Source organism: Andrographis paniculata, unplaced genomic scaffold, assembly GCF_009805555.1.
Source record: "Andrographis paniculata isolate CXL003 unplaced genomic scaffold, ASM980555v1 Contig98END, whole genome shotgun sequence".
NCBI lineage: Eukaryota > Viridiplantae > Streptophyta > Magnoliopsida > Lamiales > Acanthaceae > Andrographis > Andrographis paniculata.
The window spans coordinates 1,592,335-1,606,720 of NW_026137637.1; the positions used below are offsets into that span (position 1 = coordinate 1,592,335).

The 14,386-nt window shown below is 32.8% G+C and overlaps 1 protein-coding gene across 1 annotated transcript; it reads left to right on the forward strand.

The window, feature by feature from the left end:
• Positions 1-1,697: 1,697 nt before the first annotated feature.
• Positions 1,698-12,997, forward strand: LOC127243897 (uncharacterized). Its single transcript, XM_051264123.1, has 15 exons — positions 1,698-1,853; positions 2,978-3,762; positions 3,840-4,152; positions 4,979-5,125; positions 5,276-5,364; positions 5,440-5,532; positions 6,825-6,951; positions 7,679-7,743; positions 7,824-7,998; positions 8,485-8,679; positions 8,771-8,818; positions 10,719-10,865; positions 10,980-11,062; positions 11,714-11,829; positions 12,583-12,997. Exons 2-15 carry the CDS (start codon positions 3,167-3,169, stop codon positions 12,663-12,665), a joined length of 2,277 nt encoding a protein of 758 aa, XP_051120080.1. The 5' UTR covers positions 1,698-1,853; positions 2,978-3,166; the 3' UTR covers positions 12,666-12,997.
• Positions 12,998-14,386: the final 1,389 nt, after the last annotated feature.

Consider the following 14,386-nt stretch of genomic DNA (forward strand, 5'->3'; position numbering starts at 1 on the left):
ACAAAAAGTGTTTTTTGTTTTTAGTTCATGTCCAAATCATCGTATTGAGAGTAATAATAAAACTGTATTTTTTTCGTTTAGGATAAATTGTACAGCAGATACAATAATAATTTAAATAAAATATAATTAGTAAAAATAATTATAAATTAATATTAAATAGTATTAAAAAATTAAATTTTAAATTTTAAAATATGATTAAAATATATAATTAAATATATATTTAAAAAAACAAATTATATGAAATAAATGAAAATAATAATAATAATAACTTGTATGAAATAAAGAGAGTAATATTTTTTATATATAAAATATTATACTCCTTCAGTCCCACATACCCTGTCCACGTTGCCGTTTTTGTCCGTCCCACATTTTTGTCACTTTCTTTTTTTGAAAAATGATTACACATATTTTAAATTTTTTTTTATTTTAATTAAACTAATTAGTTATTTTAATCTTAATTTTTAATTATTTATATTATAGAATAATTATTTTTACTAATACATTCTTAATTATCTATTAATTATACCCCTCATAAAATACCGTGTCTACAGTATAGGAGACACGATATATGGGACGGAGGGAGTATAAAGACGATACAAGATATTGTCACAATTATTTGATTTAAGTTGTTTACGTGTGTTATGGGGAGTTAAATACAAAAAAAGAATTCTTTTTTTTTTTCTTTTTTGAATTATAGAATATGTATTCAAGCCAAAGTAATCCTAAAGCTTTAATATGTTTTTTTTATCAAATTTTACTATTTGAATTTTACATTTATCGAAAAAAATATATATATATTTTTTCACAAAATATTTCATCAAACATTATTTTAATACTAAGCTCAAATCAATTTTTTTCAAACTCAAAAGATATATTGAGGTCGAACAAACATATACGCAAGAATATAGAGACACAATTTCGATTAAAATATATATATATATATACACACACACGGAGGTTTGAAAATTTGTTGGGCTATATATTGCATTGAAATCTCATAAGTGGAATTTTTTCCGCAGGTCCGTAGAAATAGAATTTATCTTGAATATTTAAATTGTACTTTTCTAGAGGCGTCAATTCGTGTTATCGGGTCGCGCTCGTATCGAGTTGAGTTATAAGTGTAACAAAAAAATTGTCAATTCGAATATGAGAATTGACTCGAAATTCTAAATCCGAACACACGAATTTTTTCAGATTGAATTCAAATTGATTTGATTTGATTCAGTTTCAGGTCACTCGGAACCGAATCAACCCGCCACATTAAAAAAAAATCTTTTTTTAAATTTAAATATAAATATTATAAATTAAAATAATAATTAAAAAAAATATCAATGGTTTATTTATTTAGTGTTTTGATTTGAATTTGTTTAATGTATAATATGAACAATAATAATAATTTATATTGAAGATTAATTTTTATGAAATGGTAAAATATATATTAAGAATTAAAAAAAATTATGGGCGAAGATATTATATTAAATGTCATTTTTTTATTATTACTTTAAAAAAAAATTCAAAACTTACAAAACGTTTTTCTAACCGAGCCTAACATCGAATAAAATACAATAATGCAAGGAGATTAACAGTAAGGGTAATTCGCAGCCCAAAAGGTACAACAATTGAAGCGCGGTCCATAAGTACAACAAGCGAAGCACGTAAAGAAAACTGAAATAGTAGCTCAATCGCTCAAATTACGACTTCTTGTCCGCAGCCATCCTACAGGCTTCTGTAATGCTCCCGAAATATTCTGACCAACGAATTTCTGCTTTGATTCAGAATTAGGAAAGTTAATGGCACTTTAATTCGGATTTCTTCGCAATTCCTTCCGATTGATAATCTATTTTCATCGTCAGGTGCGTAATTTTAACAGTTATGCTTTAATTTTTTTCCGAGAGCATGCATTTTTTCTATAACGAGATTCATGATTTGTTTTTTCTCCATTTGCATTGTATATGTGGATTAAGATTTTCCGAACGATTGCTGTGATACTGTAATTTTTTGGCTTTCTGCTATTAGGGAATTATCGTGTTTGGATTTTGATTTTTTGAGCATTTTTCGTTGGTTGATTATAGTTTAGTTTCCTGATGATAACATCGTGGAAGTGATACTGAATTTGTGTCGATATTTGTTTAGTTCCGTGGAGGCAGCGGCCTGGGTGTCTTTAGGAACTTTGAATAGAATGATTTTGTTCAGGTGATTGATAGTAGAAAAGTCAAAAGGTTGAGCTCACTCTTCACCCATATAACTAGAAAATTTTGGATTAAGATGTGGATTTGTTTAATTTTGTTTGAGTGTGAATCACACCTTTGTTTTTCCATCAACTATAGGTTGTTATTTCGATGTCGATCATTATTGGTGGAAATATAAAAGATAAGATTTCCCTTTTAGGGTGAGCTTGAATGGCTGTGGTACATGGTTATTTAAGTTATTTGGCTTACTAAAAATTTTGTTTCGAGATAGGTGAAAATTTGGCTTCATTGATTTTCGTTCATTTTCATCCAATACAGACAATTTTGTACTGCCAAATAATATCTTAAGATTCTTGCTAAAGTCCACAATGCTATAAAGAAAGGGTGTGTGTATGTATAGATAATGATGATCTGCTATCTTTTAAATAAATTTAAATCATAATGTCACTATATGTACATGTTTCAGCCATTTTTTAGGAGTTACTGTAACTAGGATTCAAATATTCTAGAAAATTTTTGTAGTGTTAGTTCATCCAACATGCCTCTTTTCAATCACCATTTTAACCACACCATTTCCCTGAGATATAACACCAAAATTTGTGGAAATAACTTCAAAATGCAAATCATTTTCAATGAGGAAGGCATACAGAATGATTGAATGCAGAAAGGTGATCCTGTAATTTACATGGCATCGGAAAATTTCTAAGTACTTTGCAAAGCATAACTTTGGACATTTGTATGATTGAACTATAATTTATTCTGATTCTTTTTCGAATCATCATCTCCAGGTACCAGGTGATGTGTTGAAGACATGCTTTACAGAAACTTTTTCATGACCCAATTTGATTAAGAGCTGGTTACTGCCCTCTCATTTTTGCCTCATAAGCAGTCTGAATTCTGTTGTTTCAAACTGGCTGTGGTCATTTATTGGGTTGTTCTTGGATCTGCTGCTTTAGTTATACTCCTATTCCTCCATAATGACTTCCAAAGCAATGCTGCGAAAGCGAAAATTCATTCTTGATTCTATTAAGCAATCCCATCACTGGGTTCAAGGCACTTTATGTTCTAAGCATGAAAATTTGTTCGAGATTCCTAACTCAGGGAATCTGTTTGGGCCCAATAGACATTTGCAGCCGTCTGTCCTTTCTAGTGAGAAAAAAGATTTTCATCCTGTAACTAAACAGACAAGAAAGTCTATTTCTACAAAGACTTTCGTTCCATACAGCTCTTATGGTGGTCCAACTTTGTCATGGGGGACTAGAGTACCTGGAGAGTTTACCTCTTTGGGATTTAGGTGGACAAGAGAGTATATGCGTTCACTTTCTACTGCTCCTGCTGGTCACCCAAAACTAGGAGATGGTGATGATAAGGATGGTGAACTGACTAGTAAGAAGAAGGAACCTTCAGCAGAAGAATGCGATCAGGCAGTTGAAGGTTTGAGCTCTGTCAAAGCCAAGGCACAGGCCAAGCAGCTGCAAGATTCTCAAAAGGGAGCAAATCTTATTTTGAAAAGGGTGTGGGCTATGATTTTAGGGATTGGCCCCGCTTTGCGAGCTGTTGCTTCTATGAGCAGGTCAACTTTGGCATTTCTGTAAAAAAAATTTCTCAAAAATAGTATCTGACTGTGACTTAATCCATGCTATTATATAGGGAGGATTGGGTAAAAAAATTGCGACACTGGAAGGATGAATTTAAGTCTACAATGCAGCATTATTGGTTGGGCACAAAGCTCCTGTGGGCTGATGTTAGAATTAGCTTGAGATTATTGTTGAAACTTGCTGGTGGAAAGTCCCTATCCAGGAGGGAGAGGCAGCAGCTGACACGAACGACTGCAGATATTTTCAGGCTTGTTCCTTTTGCCGTCTTCATTATTGTTCCATTCATGGAGTTCCTGCTGCCAGTATTCCTGAAATTGTTTCCTAACATGTTACCATCAACATTCCAGGATAAGATGAAAGAGCAGGTACAATTGTAGGCGTATAATATTTCGATTTGTGTTTAAGATGATCATGCTGTTTCCTTTGTCTTACTTTTGTGACCTTTTTTTAACCAAGTTTTCAGTAATCTTCAGTAGTTTTGGATCCTTTGGGAGTCCAGGATGTGTCTGTTTATGGTTAGAATTTTGTTAGAACCAAAGGGTTAGTAGAGATTGAGAATGCATGTCGCTACTGGTACATATACAAGTTGTTAGAAGCCGTAATATTTCCTTGATATCTAAAACAGTTGTAAATGCTAACATTTGATAATACCATACCAATTGCAAAAATGCATCAACAGATCATCCTAAATTTTTTGTCTTCTGATACAAAGTAGGTAAATGTCTACTTTAAAGAGTCTTGAAATTATGAATTAAGAGATGCTCAATCCAATAGGTTCTTCTCCTCCTTGTTCTGTCTGGATTCAGAATCCCGATATAATGCCAGCAGCAGAGACCATGGTCTATAGAAAAGGTCTCAATGTGCACCATTACATTATACAGTATGCTCTAAAATGTACATAGGATGACCGGTGCTGTTCACATGAGTATATATTTCCCAGCATATTAAATATTTCATAAATTTCGGTTGTTCCAGGTATCACTATTTAAACTAATATTATTGAACTGTAGTTCCTTATATGTATGCCACAAAATCTTATTACTGTTTATCACGGAAGACTCTAAATTGTGAGTTAATGATTACTTCCCATCTCATCTCTTGTTGGTGCAGTTTGATTTATTATCATCCCCAGTATCTTTATCTATGCCCTTTTTAACATAATTATTTTGATTAAAATTCTTTGAAACGTAGGAAGCCCTGAAAAAAAGGCTAAATGCAAGAATAGAATATGCTAAGTTTCTGCAAGAGACAGTAAAGGAAATGGCAAAGGAAGTTCAAAATACAAGAAGTGGAGATATAAAGAAAACAGCTGAAGATCTTGACGAATTCATGAACAAGGTATGAAGCTTGTATGCAAAAAGAATTGTTATATTTCAAACATCATGTTCTCAAACAGGTGCTACGCCTACATTTCTTTCAGCAGTTATGTGATACTTGTTTCTTATGGTGTCTTTGCTCCTGAATAAATGTTTTATGACATTTATCCAGGTCAGGAAAGGGACACCTGTTTCCAATGATGAAATCTTGGGCTTTGCTAAGTTGTTCAATGATGAGCTCACTCTTGATAACATTAGCAGGTAATTCAATCCTGAAATTGTCTGGTGGTGAAATCACTTTTGTGTGAAAGATTCTTGATGCCTTCTTGAATACAGATCTCGGTTGATGACAATGTGCAAATATATGGGTATCAATCCTTACGGTACTGATGCATATCTGCGCTATATGCTTCGAAAGAAACTTCAGAAGTAAGTTATTCTATCCTAACCTGTATGATTCTTAACAATGTGTAAATATATGGATTTCAGTTTTTATAGTATTGATGCATTTCTGCTCTATAGCTTTGTAAGAAACTTCAGAAGTTACATGCTTTCTCTGACTACATCAATTCATTTGTTTGAAAGGTATTTGCTCCTTGATATTTTTTGGAGAGAAACTGAGAATAGAAAAGTATGAATACAATTCTATTCAATATTTGGTATACTTGAACGTCACAAATTTACTGCCTTCTATCAGAGAGATGAAATAACAGTTTTAATTTAAAAATATCTTAACACATTAAGTATATCTCAATAACCTAAAAAATTACATTTAAACTCAATATAAACTTTGAGTGATTATCCAACACTCTACCTCCTATGATTTTGTGATAGTTAGAGGAGGCAAAGGGAAACTTTGGTAGATGAAGTTTCTGTCCTCCAGCCTTGGTGGTCATAGAGTTTAAGTCAGCAAGAGTAGTGAGAATTAAGTGTTTATTGGGCTGCATGCCGGGTACTATTTGTACTAGACATCATTTGTCCAAATAAAAATTATTTGTGAAGCTCATCATATCAAGTTTGAGGAAAATCTGGGTGGTCGTGTTAAAATTTTGATTGTATTGATTTTCAATTAATATGTGTTTATTATGAATATAATTCATCTGCTTTGAAGTTTTTGTAATATAACTTTAGTCTAGATTTGTTAACATTAAAAATTAATTAGTCTATTATTTCTAAAAGAGTCAGTTGGTTTGGATGCAAATTCTGGTGTAAAAATTAATTATCTGTTATTTCTAACAAATTCAGATTTGTTCCTCAACAGTGATGAACTGTAGTTTTGTTACATTGTTCGACATATTTATTATTTCACTCAGCTGAAATATATGTATTATTCTACTAGTTTGATTGTTTGGCTATTAGAGATTAATGGAATAAAAGTGGAACTAACCAAAAAAATCTTACAACAACAAACTATTAAGACAGGATTTAATGCAAAAAAATAGAAGACAACAAGAGAACACAAGATTAATGTGGAATTGAGAAGAACTACTGGAGCATGGACCGGAGAGGTTAAATTGTAACATTGATATTACCTTTCTCCAAGTTCTGATCTACTTTGTTTCTGAAGAACATTCTGATATTTACGCATGCATGCAGCACAGTGCGCCATGGGAACAAAGATGATATAGAACATGTTTTCAGCATTTTTTTAAGAGAACCTAGTTTCTTATAGGCAAGTTTCATTTGCTTTATTCATTTTTTAATGATCTGATTACTTGCAGAATAAAGGAAGATGATCGAATGATTCAAGTTGAGGGCATTGAGTCCCTTTCAGAGGAGGAGCTGCGCCAAGCATGTAGAGAACGTGGATTGCTTGGACTCCTCTCAGTTGATGAAATGCGAAAACAGGTCCTCTCTCTCTCTAAGTATGTTTTATGTTAAAAGAACTCGTTACTAATGATTGGTACTGTGAACTTTAACCTTCCTAAAAATGTCTGCTTACCCAAGCACCTCAAATATGCTCATAGTGATCAGGTATTATCTGGTGACTGGTGCCTTCATATATTTCTGGTTGCAGAATTGCCAAGAACAATATAAAGATGAGGGTTATATCTACTTTGTATTGAACATTTAAATTTCTTGCTTATGATACTTACTATTATCTTCACAAGGGAGGTTAAGTTAACCTAACGTAGTTTGTAATCCCTTTTTTCTCTAGTTCATAACTATGATGTGATCCAACAATTATATAATGGACAATTGAGTAGCATCACAAATTGAATTCTTGGAGAATATAACAAGGTTTATTCAAAATGGCTATCAAAGTAACGGAACTCTGCTTATCTACTTTACCATTAATTCAACTTTATGCTTTTATTTCTGTGTCATATGCTACAACACAAATAGAGTTTCTTTATGTTTATTGTTTGGCGCATGTGTTTAGTTCTCATAATTTTAAAGTTGTTCTAACAAACACAATTTTATACAGTTCTCTGGTATTAATTGTAGTTATATTACAGAAAGCTCTCTTCGGCTGTCCAGATTATCATAATGGATTTTGTTATATGTTACTGCAGTCATCCTAGATTAACCAGGAGTTTCATAATTGTGAATGTGATTTACATTTACTTTGCAGCTACAAGATTGGTTGGACTTATCTCTCAACCATTCGGTCCCATCATCTCTATTAATTTTGTCAAGGTAATCAGACATTAGCTATCTATATCAAAATGGAATTCTGACATATGTGAAATTAATGATTTGATGACACTTTCATACAGAGCATTTAGTGTCTCTGGTAAAGTGAGGCCTGAGGAAGCTGTTCAAGCTACGCTTTCTTCTCTTCCAGATGAGGTGGTGGACACTGTTGGGATTACATCTTTGCCCTCCGAAGATTCTGTCTCAGAAAGGAGGAGGAAGTTAGAATTCCTGGAAATGCAAGAAGAATTAATCAAGGTAAGATTATCATTTGTAAAGAGGTGCCCAGAATATTTTTATCTGAATGATAGCTGTCTCAGATTCTTCTTCTGATCAGCCAGTGGTCTTAGATAGCCATGCTTTCTCTCTATTATTACCATTTAGTTTAATTAATAATATTAGTGTAAATCCAGAAGTTTCACTTTCATTTCAATGATCTTTCATGTGGTTAGCCAAGAAATATTTTGCAGCTGTAAAATTAACTGCACCTATTTACTTATTTAATATTTAATACTTATCCTTTCAGTGGCAATTTATCCCCAAAATCTCTCAACAATTTCATGTGGAAATGCTTAGTGTTTAGGCCCTACTTGCAAGGCATTTGACAAATTTAAGAGCACTGGTTTTAAAATTTGTTTTGCAATTATACCAGTAAAGATTTATTTTTAAATTTCCTTGTTTTTCTTTTACTGTAATTTTTATCTTTGTAGGGGGTTTATGGTGTTCCTAAATTTGTTTTTCCAGGAGGAGGAAGAGAAAGAGGAGGGGGAGCAGGCTAGGTTGAAGGAATCTGTTTCAGGACAGAAAGATGTGGCCTTGGAAGAGATGGTTGATGCAACAGCAAAAGAAGCAGAAGATCGTGAAATGACAAAAAATGTGGATAAGCAAGAACAACTTTGTGAGCTCAGTCGTGCATTGGCTGTATTAGCATCTGCATCAGCTAAGATCTAATACACTTTCTTTTGTCTTTCTGTTTTACTTGTTTATAAATATCTAGTGCCATATAATGTTGATCCTTTTCTTCTTTCAGTCTGTGACAAAGGAACGAGAGGAGTTTCTTGGACTTGTTAACAAAGAGGTAGCTTTAGTTATTTCCCCTTTTTGCTTTCATTGGCACAAAAGTGATAAGCTAAACAAAAATAACCATCAATCTAAATTTTCACATGTCTCAGTTTTTTATTTACTTTGTGTTAGTTCATTGAAATTCTTGCCCTTATGTTGGTTGTAGCTGACTTAAATGCATTCCGATCATTCATGAAACTTCTCACAAGTTTCAGTCCATTTTGTCCTTTCTACTTTCAATGTTCCTCAAGTTGATTTGGATTCAGCCTTCTTCTATGAAAACAAAACTGATGGTTACGAGGAAATTAGTGCTCACTCAATAAGAGCTAAATGTGTTCTCGTGGTATTAAGTTTCTTATCTATGTTGGCATTTCTCGTCTTCTTTCCCTTTTATCTTTAACCTCAATGTTGGGGTTTCAAATCCAAGTCCCACATTGGAAGATTTGAAGAAAATACACCTGTCCCACATGAATTCCACTAGTATGAGGTCTTTTAGAGGAAGTCCAAAAACAAATCCGTGCGGGTCAGTCTAAAGGGAACAATATTATATTAGTGTTGAGTTGACCCAGTTCCAACAGTGGTATCATAGAGCCCGGTTCATTGGTAGAGTAGACTGGTTTTTGTCGGACATTGGTTGTGGTTGTAGGAAGTCCTCGGGGTCTGAGAAGTGCCTTGTGTCGAAAGTCTCCTGGTGGCATTGGGTCCCGACAATTGTGGTTGTAAGGCAATGGGTCTCTTTGTGATAGGCGGTGGAAGGTGGGAAGGGAAGACCATAGGTTGGTCCTTGGTTTGAGGGGATGATTGTTGGAGTGCAAACCCAAGTCGCACATTAGAAGATTTGAAGAAAAATCTACACTTTATAAGTCTCACATGAACTCCACTAGTATGAGGCCTTTTGGAGAAAGTTCAAAAATAAATTTGTGCGGGCTCAGCCCAAAATGGACAATATCATACTATTGATGAGTTGGTTGAGTTCCAACACTCACATAGACTATGGGTCTGCTTACTACACAGGATAGGATGGGATTATTTAACCCCCAATCCTATTTAGTAAACACACCCTATGTCTATAAAGCATGATTATACACTTCTTTACCTAGATGTTATGACTTTCACCCTGTCTCCATGATTTTTTTTTACCTTGTCTCCATGTTTATATATGCAGTTTTTATCAAAATTGTGCCATGCTCAAGAGTGGCTTTTCTTTATATATTAAGGGTGTGTTTGTTTGGGGGTTTAGATTTTGGATTGGGATTTGAATAGTAAAAATTTTGAATTTGAATAGTTGTATGATGTGATATAAATAGGGTTTGATGTGATGTTTTGAATGTAAAATTGATTTTTAGTATAATGTAAAAAATGAAAAATAGGTGATTGATTTGATATTTTTGGAGGGAAAAAATTGGATGAATAGTGGAAATCCTCCAAAATCCTTCAAACAAACACACCCTAAATATCATTGATATTCCATTTCACCAATGACGATTGAATATGCACTGTACATAACATTTTCTTGTTTCTCCGCTTCACTATGTTGATGCTAAAACTTCCAAGTGATGCTATTTTATTACTGGAGACAAACCCACTAAACATGTTATTTACTTCTGTGGTAACAAGAGCAATCAAGTGATCCGAGGCATTTACTAGTACACATTTCTGCTGTTCGGATGATCTTTTTAAAGTTCCATTTACTTACACTTATTTCTCCTGGTACAGTGGAATGCAAAATATCTGTTCTTTCATTTACCGTAGCAATTGTTTTTTTCAACTTCCATGATGCTTGTATAAAACAGATATTATCTTTCTTTTGTGATGCTTGTTAAGCTGAATGTTTCTTAAGAAGATTTTTAACATTTAATTTCGCTGTGGAATGGTGGCGAACTCTCTATATAACTCTAGAAATATGTAATCTACAGATAGATCTCTATAATAACATGGTGGAGAAAGAGGGAACTGATGGACAGGAAGCAGCCCGAGAAGCATATAGAGCAGCTAGAGAGGAAAGTGATCATGCTGCTGAGAGGGCTGCAGGTCATAAAGTATCTTCAGCTCTCATAAACAGGGTATGGTATCTTGCAAGGTTTTTGCTTTCTCATTCGATAGAAAGCCTTTTACTAGTTCTTTATTGTGTTGACTTCTTGCGACTCTTCTATTATTTGGTATTTCACATTGTTTAGGTTGATGCAATGCTGCAAAAGCTTGAAAAAGAAATTGATGATGTAGATGCAAAAATTGGCGACCGTTGGCGTTTGCTTGATCGGTACTCACTACAATCTGCAATAATTAAGCTCCTTGCAATTATATGTTCATATAATGTTTCAAACATTTGTAACCTCTGATATTCCTTGATGTCTTATATGTAATATCTCGAACCTGCCGTCAACTGCTAAAAACGTTTGATGTTCACTTCTCTATCACATGCTTAAGTAGCTATGACAGTTAAGAACCATTGCTAGTTTGTTTGAACACCTGTGCATCGTACTTTTACCCATCATCTTTATGGAATATGAAAGTATTCTAACTTAAAGCAAACTCTTCGAACACCATCTTCTACCTTATACCTGTTCATCTTCTCATCTGTCTCTCCACACAACAGTGGAAGGAAGAATAAATTTTGATGTCTTTGTGCCTACCTGTTAGCTAGTTTCTTCTTTTGATCATCGAATTTGGAGAAAGTGCAGGATATAATCAATATCTTCCCCTTTATCGCTAACTTTTGAACCAAGTTTAAGTTTCGTGAATTTAATGCAAACCGGTTGTGTTGTTGTTTAGCATTTGTTGCTTTATGGGATTTAGTGTAGTTGCGTAGATCCCCAGTGAAAGCTTTGCGTGTGGTTTTGTTTGCTCGATTTTTATTCATTCCACAACTCTATTTTAGTAACTAGAGTTTTGCAAATATGGCTATGGCTAGGGATTATGACGGTAAAGTGACAGCTGAGGAGGTTGCTTCTGCTGCAATGTATTTGAAAGATACTTTAGATAAAGAGGGAATTCAAGAACTCATCAGCAAGTTATCGAAGGATGCAGGTCAGTTATGCAACTTATGGTTTGTTTGCTTGTATTTTGGAATGCTTTTGATGTTCTGGATTGTTTCGGAGTAGAAAATAGCTGTTGAATGTGATTGTTTATTATATTGAGTTTAGTATTTATTGAAAATGATTTTTTTGGTTGAAAGAATTCTTTTTGGAACTAGACGATAAATTACACGTGCATAGTTCATAGGAGTTGAATCTTATATTATTAAAGCTACCTATTTACACCGGTGGATATATAGGATAGAAGGGCGACACCGTAGAAATTATGCCGAATCAATAATTTCACAATAATTGTAACAAATACTTTTATTTTGTATACAATCAATTATTTTGTATGTAATCAATTCTTTAGCGTGTCTTGAATAGACTTTGGCTCTGTTTACATAGTGATTTTTTAAGTTTTGGAAAATTTTGAAAATAATAAAAAATTGTATTTTTTCTGTAATATTTGATGAGAATAAAGAGTTATTTGATGTGGTGTGTTTTTAAAAAGTTACTGTCGACAATAATACCAGAACTTCCAAAAGTGCCTTTGAAATTCGACCTGAAAATAAGACATGCATATTGATTTGCCCATCGAAAAGACAACTCGATTTTGTAAAGATTCAACAAAATAATTACAAAAACATCGTTGTATATTGCCTTTTGCTCTAGGCAAAACCTCTTGTGGTTCTATGACTTTTCGCCTCCTTTCATCGTTTTCTTTGAATCTAATCGACATGATCTGCTTCTATAAATTCGACAGAGGGGAAAATCCTCGTGGAAGATATAATCAAGTTAGCCGAGAAGGCAGATGATGAAGAAGCTGCCGAAGCAGGAAAAGCATAGCCTATTCTATCGATCTCCATACACATTATTTTGTGCAACTTGCCGAGTATATCTCAAGTGAAACTATTGCAGACAAAGCAAACCTTTTGAGTATTTTTATCGAGCGCTTTCAAAAGAGGTACGTCGATAAATGTTGTTCTAAGCATGGTTTTAGAGAATGGGAACAACTTAGTTTTGCATATCTAAGAGGGGGAGAGTCCTTTTGTGATTTGAAATGAAATGCTTCTCTTAATTTCTTGGGTTCAAAATTCAGTATAGATTTGGATGATAGTCGAATCGTATTTTAAAATAAAATTATGTTGTTGAATTATGAGCCATTTGCTTCAAACATATATGAAGTATTATGAATTACTCTTATGCTGATATAATATTAATTATTATATTAAATTATAGTGCAAATTAAAAAAAAAAATTACAAAAATATTTTCATCAGTGTCTTATTAGTATATAATACTAATAGAAGAATATTTGTACAAAAAATAATTATACAAATATAAGAATTGTTTTTCATGTTAAGTACAATCAAAATGTAAATGTGACCCTTAGAAGCGGACGAAATGAATATAATATATGCCGGTAAAATTATGTCACTTTCTTTGTAATATAATACTCCCTCCGTCTCGTAAATATAGTCTTAATTGGGTTGGGCACGAGATTTGAGAAATATTGATATTATATTGGTAGTGGGTAAAAAGTATGGATAAAAAATATTTTTGCCCTTGTGAGTATATTAGTGTAAAAAATAATGATAATTGTGTAATAAAAAAAGGGTAGTTTTACGGAGATATTATTTATGAAAATAAGAATATTATTTTGGGACGAACAAAAATGGTAAATAAAATTATTGTATTGGGATGGAGAGAGTATATGCAATGTTGATTGTAATTAATCTCCATTGGATTGATAGGCACAAAATCTATAGTAGTAGGTTGAGCTATAAATGAACCAATTCATTCATGAACTTGGCTTGGGTCAGTTTGGTTGAAGCTTGTTTGTGAGCGTAAACAAGGCAAATTGAACAGCATAAATAGATTTGTTTTGTTAATGAATGAGTTCGAATTTTGTTTGCAAACTTTCACAAAAATTAAAAAATAAATAAATAAAATATTACTCTTTTCGGCCATTAAAATTATCCCATTTGGGCGCAGCACGAGTATTTTATTGAAAAAAATTATAGGTAGTTGAGAATATTTTTGGAAATGATTTATTGACTTTTGCCAAAATTAGCGATGAGATAAATTTAGTAAACGGACTAAAAAGGAAAATGGGAAAAAAATTGACGGACAGAGTAAGTATATACAAGAATTAAAATATATAATAAAAACATCATATTTATCCATGTGAGTTCGAATGAACTTATTCGAGCTGAATACAGATACAAGTTCAAACAATAAAATTGCTTTATGAACTGAGTTTAAACAATACAAACGACCTTGAATTTTAACGAACGAAAATGAATTTTGTCTATGAACGTTAATTAACGAAAACAACCACTTAAAACTTTTATTTGATTTAGTTCATTAACAACTCTGAGAAAGTATAAACCAATGTAATGTGTATATTAATATTATGCAAAATTAACAGTACATACTGATAATTTATACGTAGGTTAAATAGACACATAGCACATATAAAACATAACATAGACTACATTGGAACAATGTACACAATACATATTACTCCCTCTGTCCTATAAATATAGCTTAATTGGATTAGATACA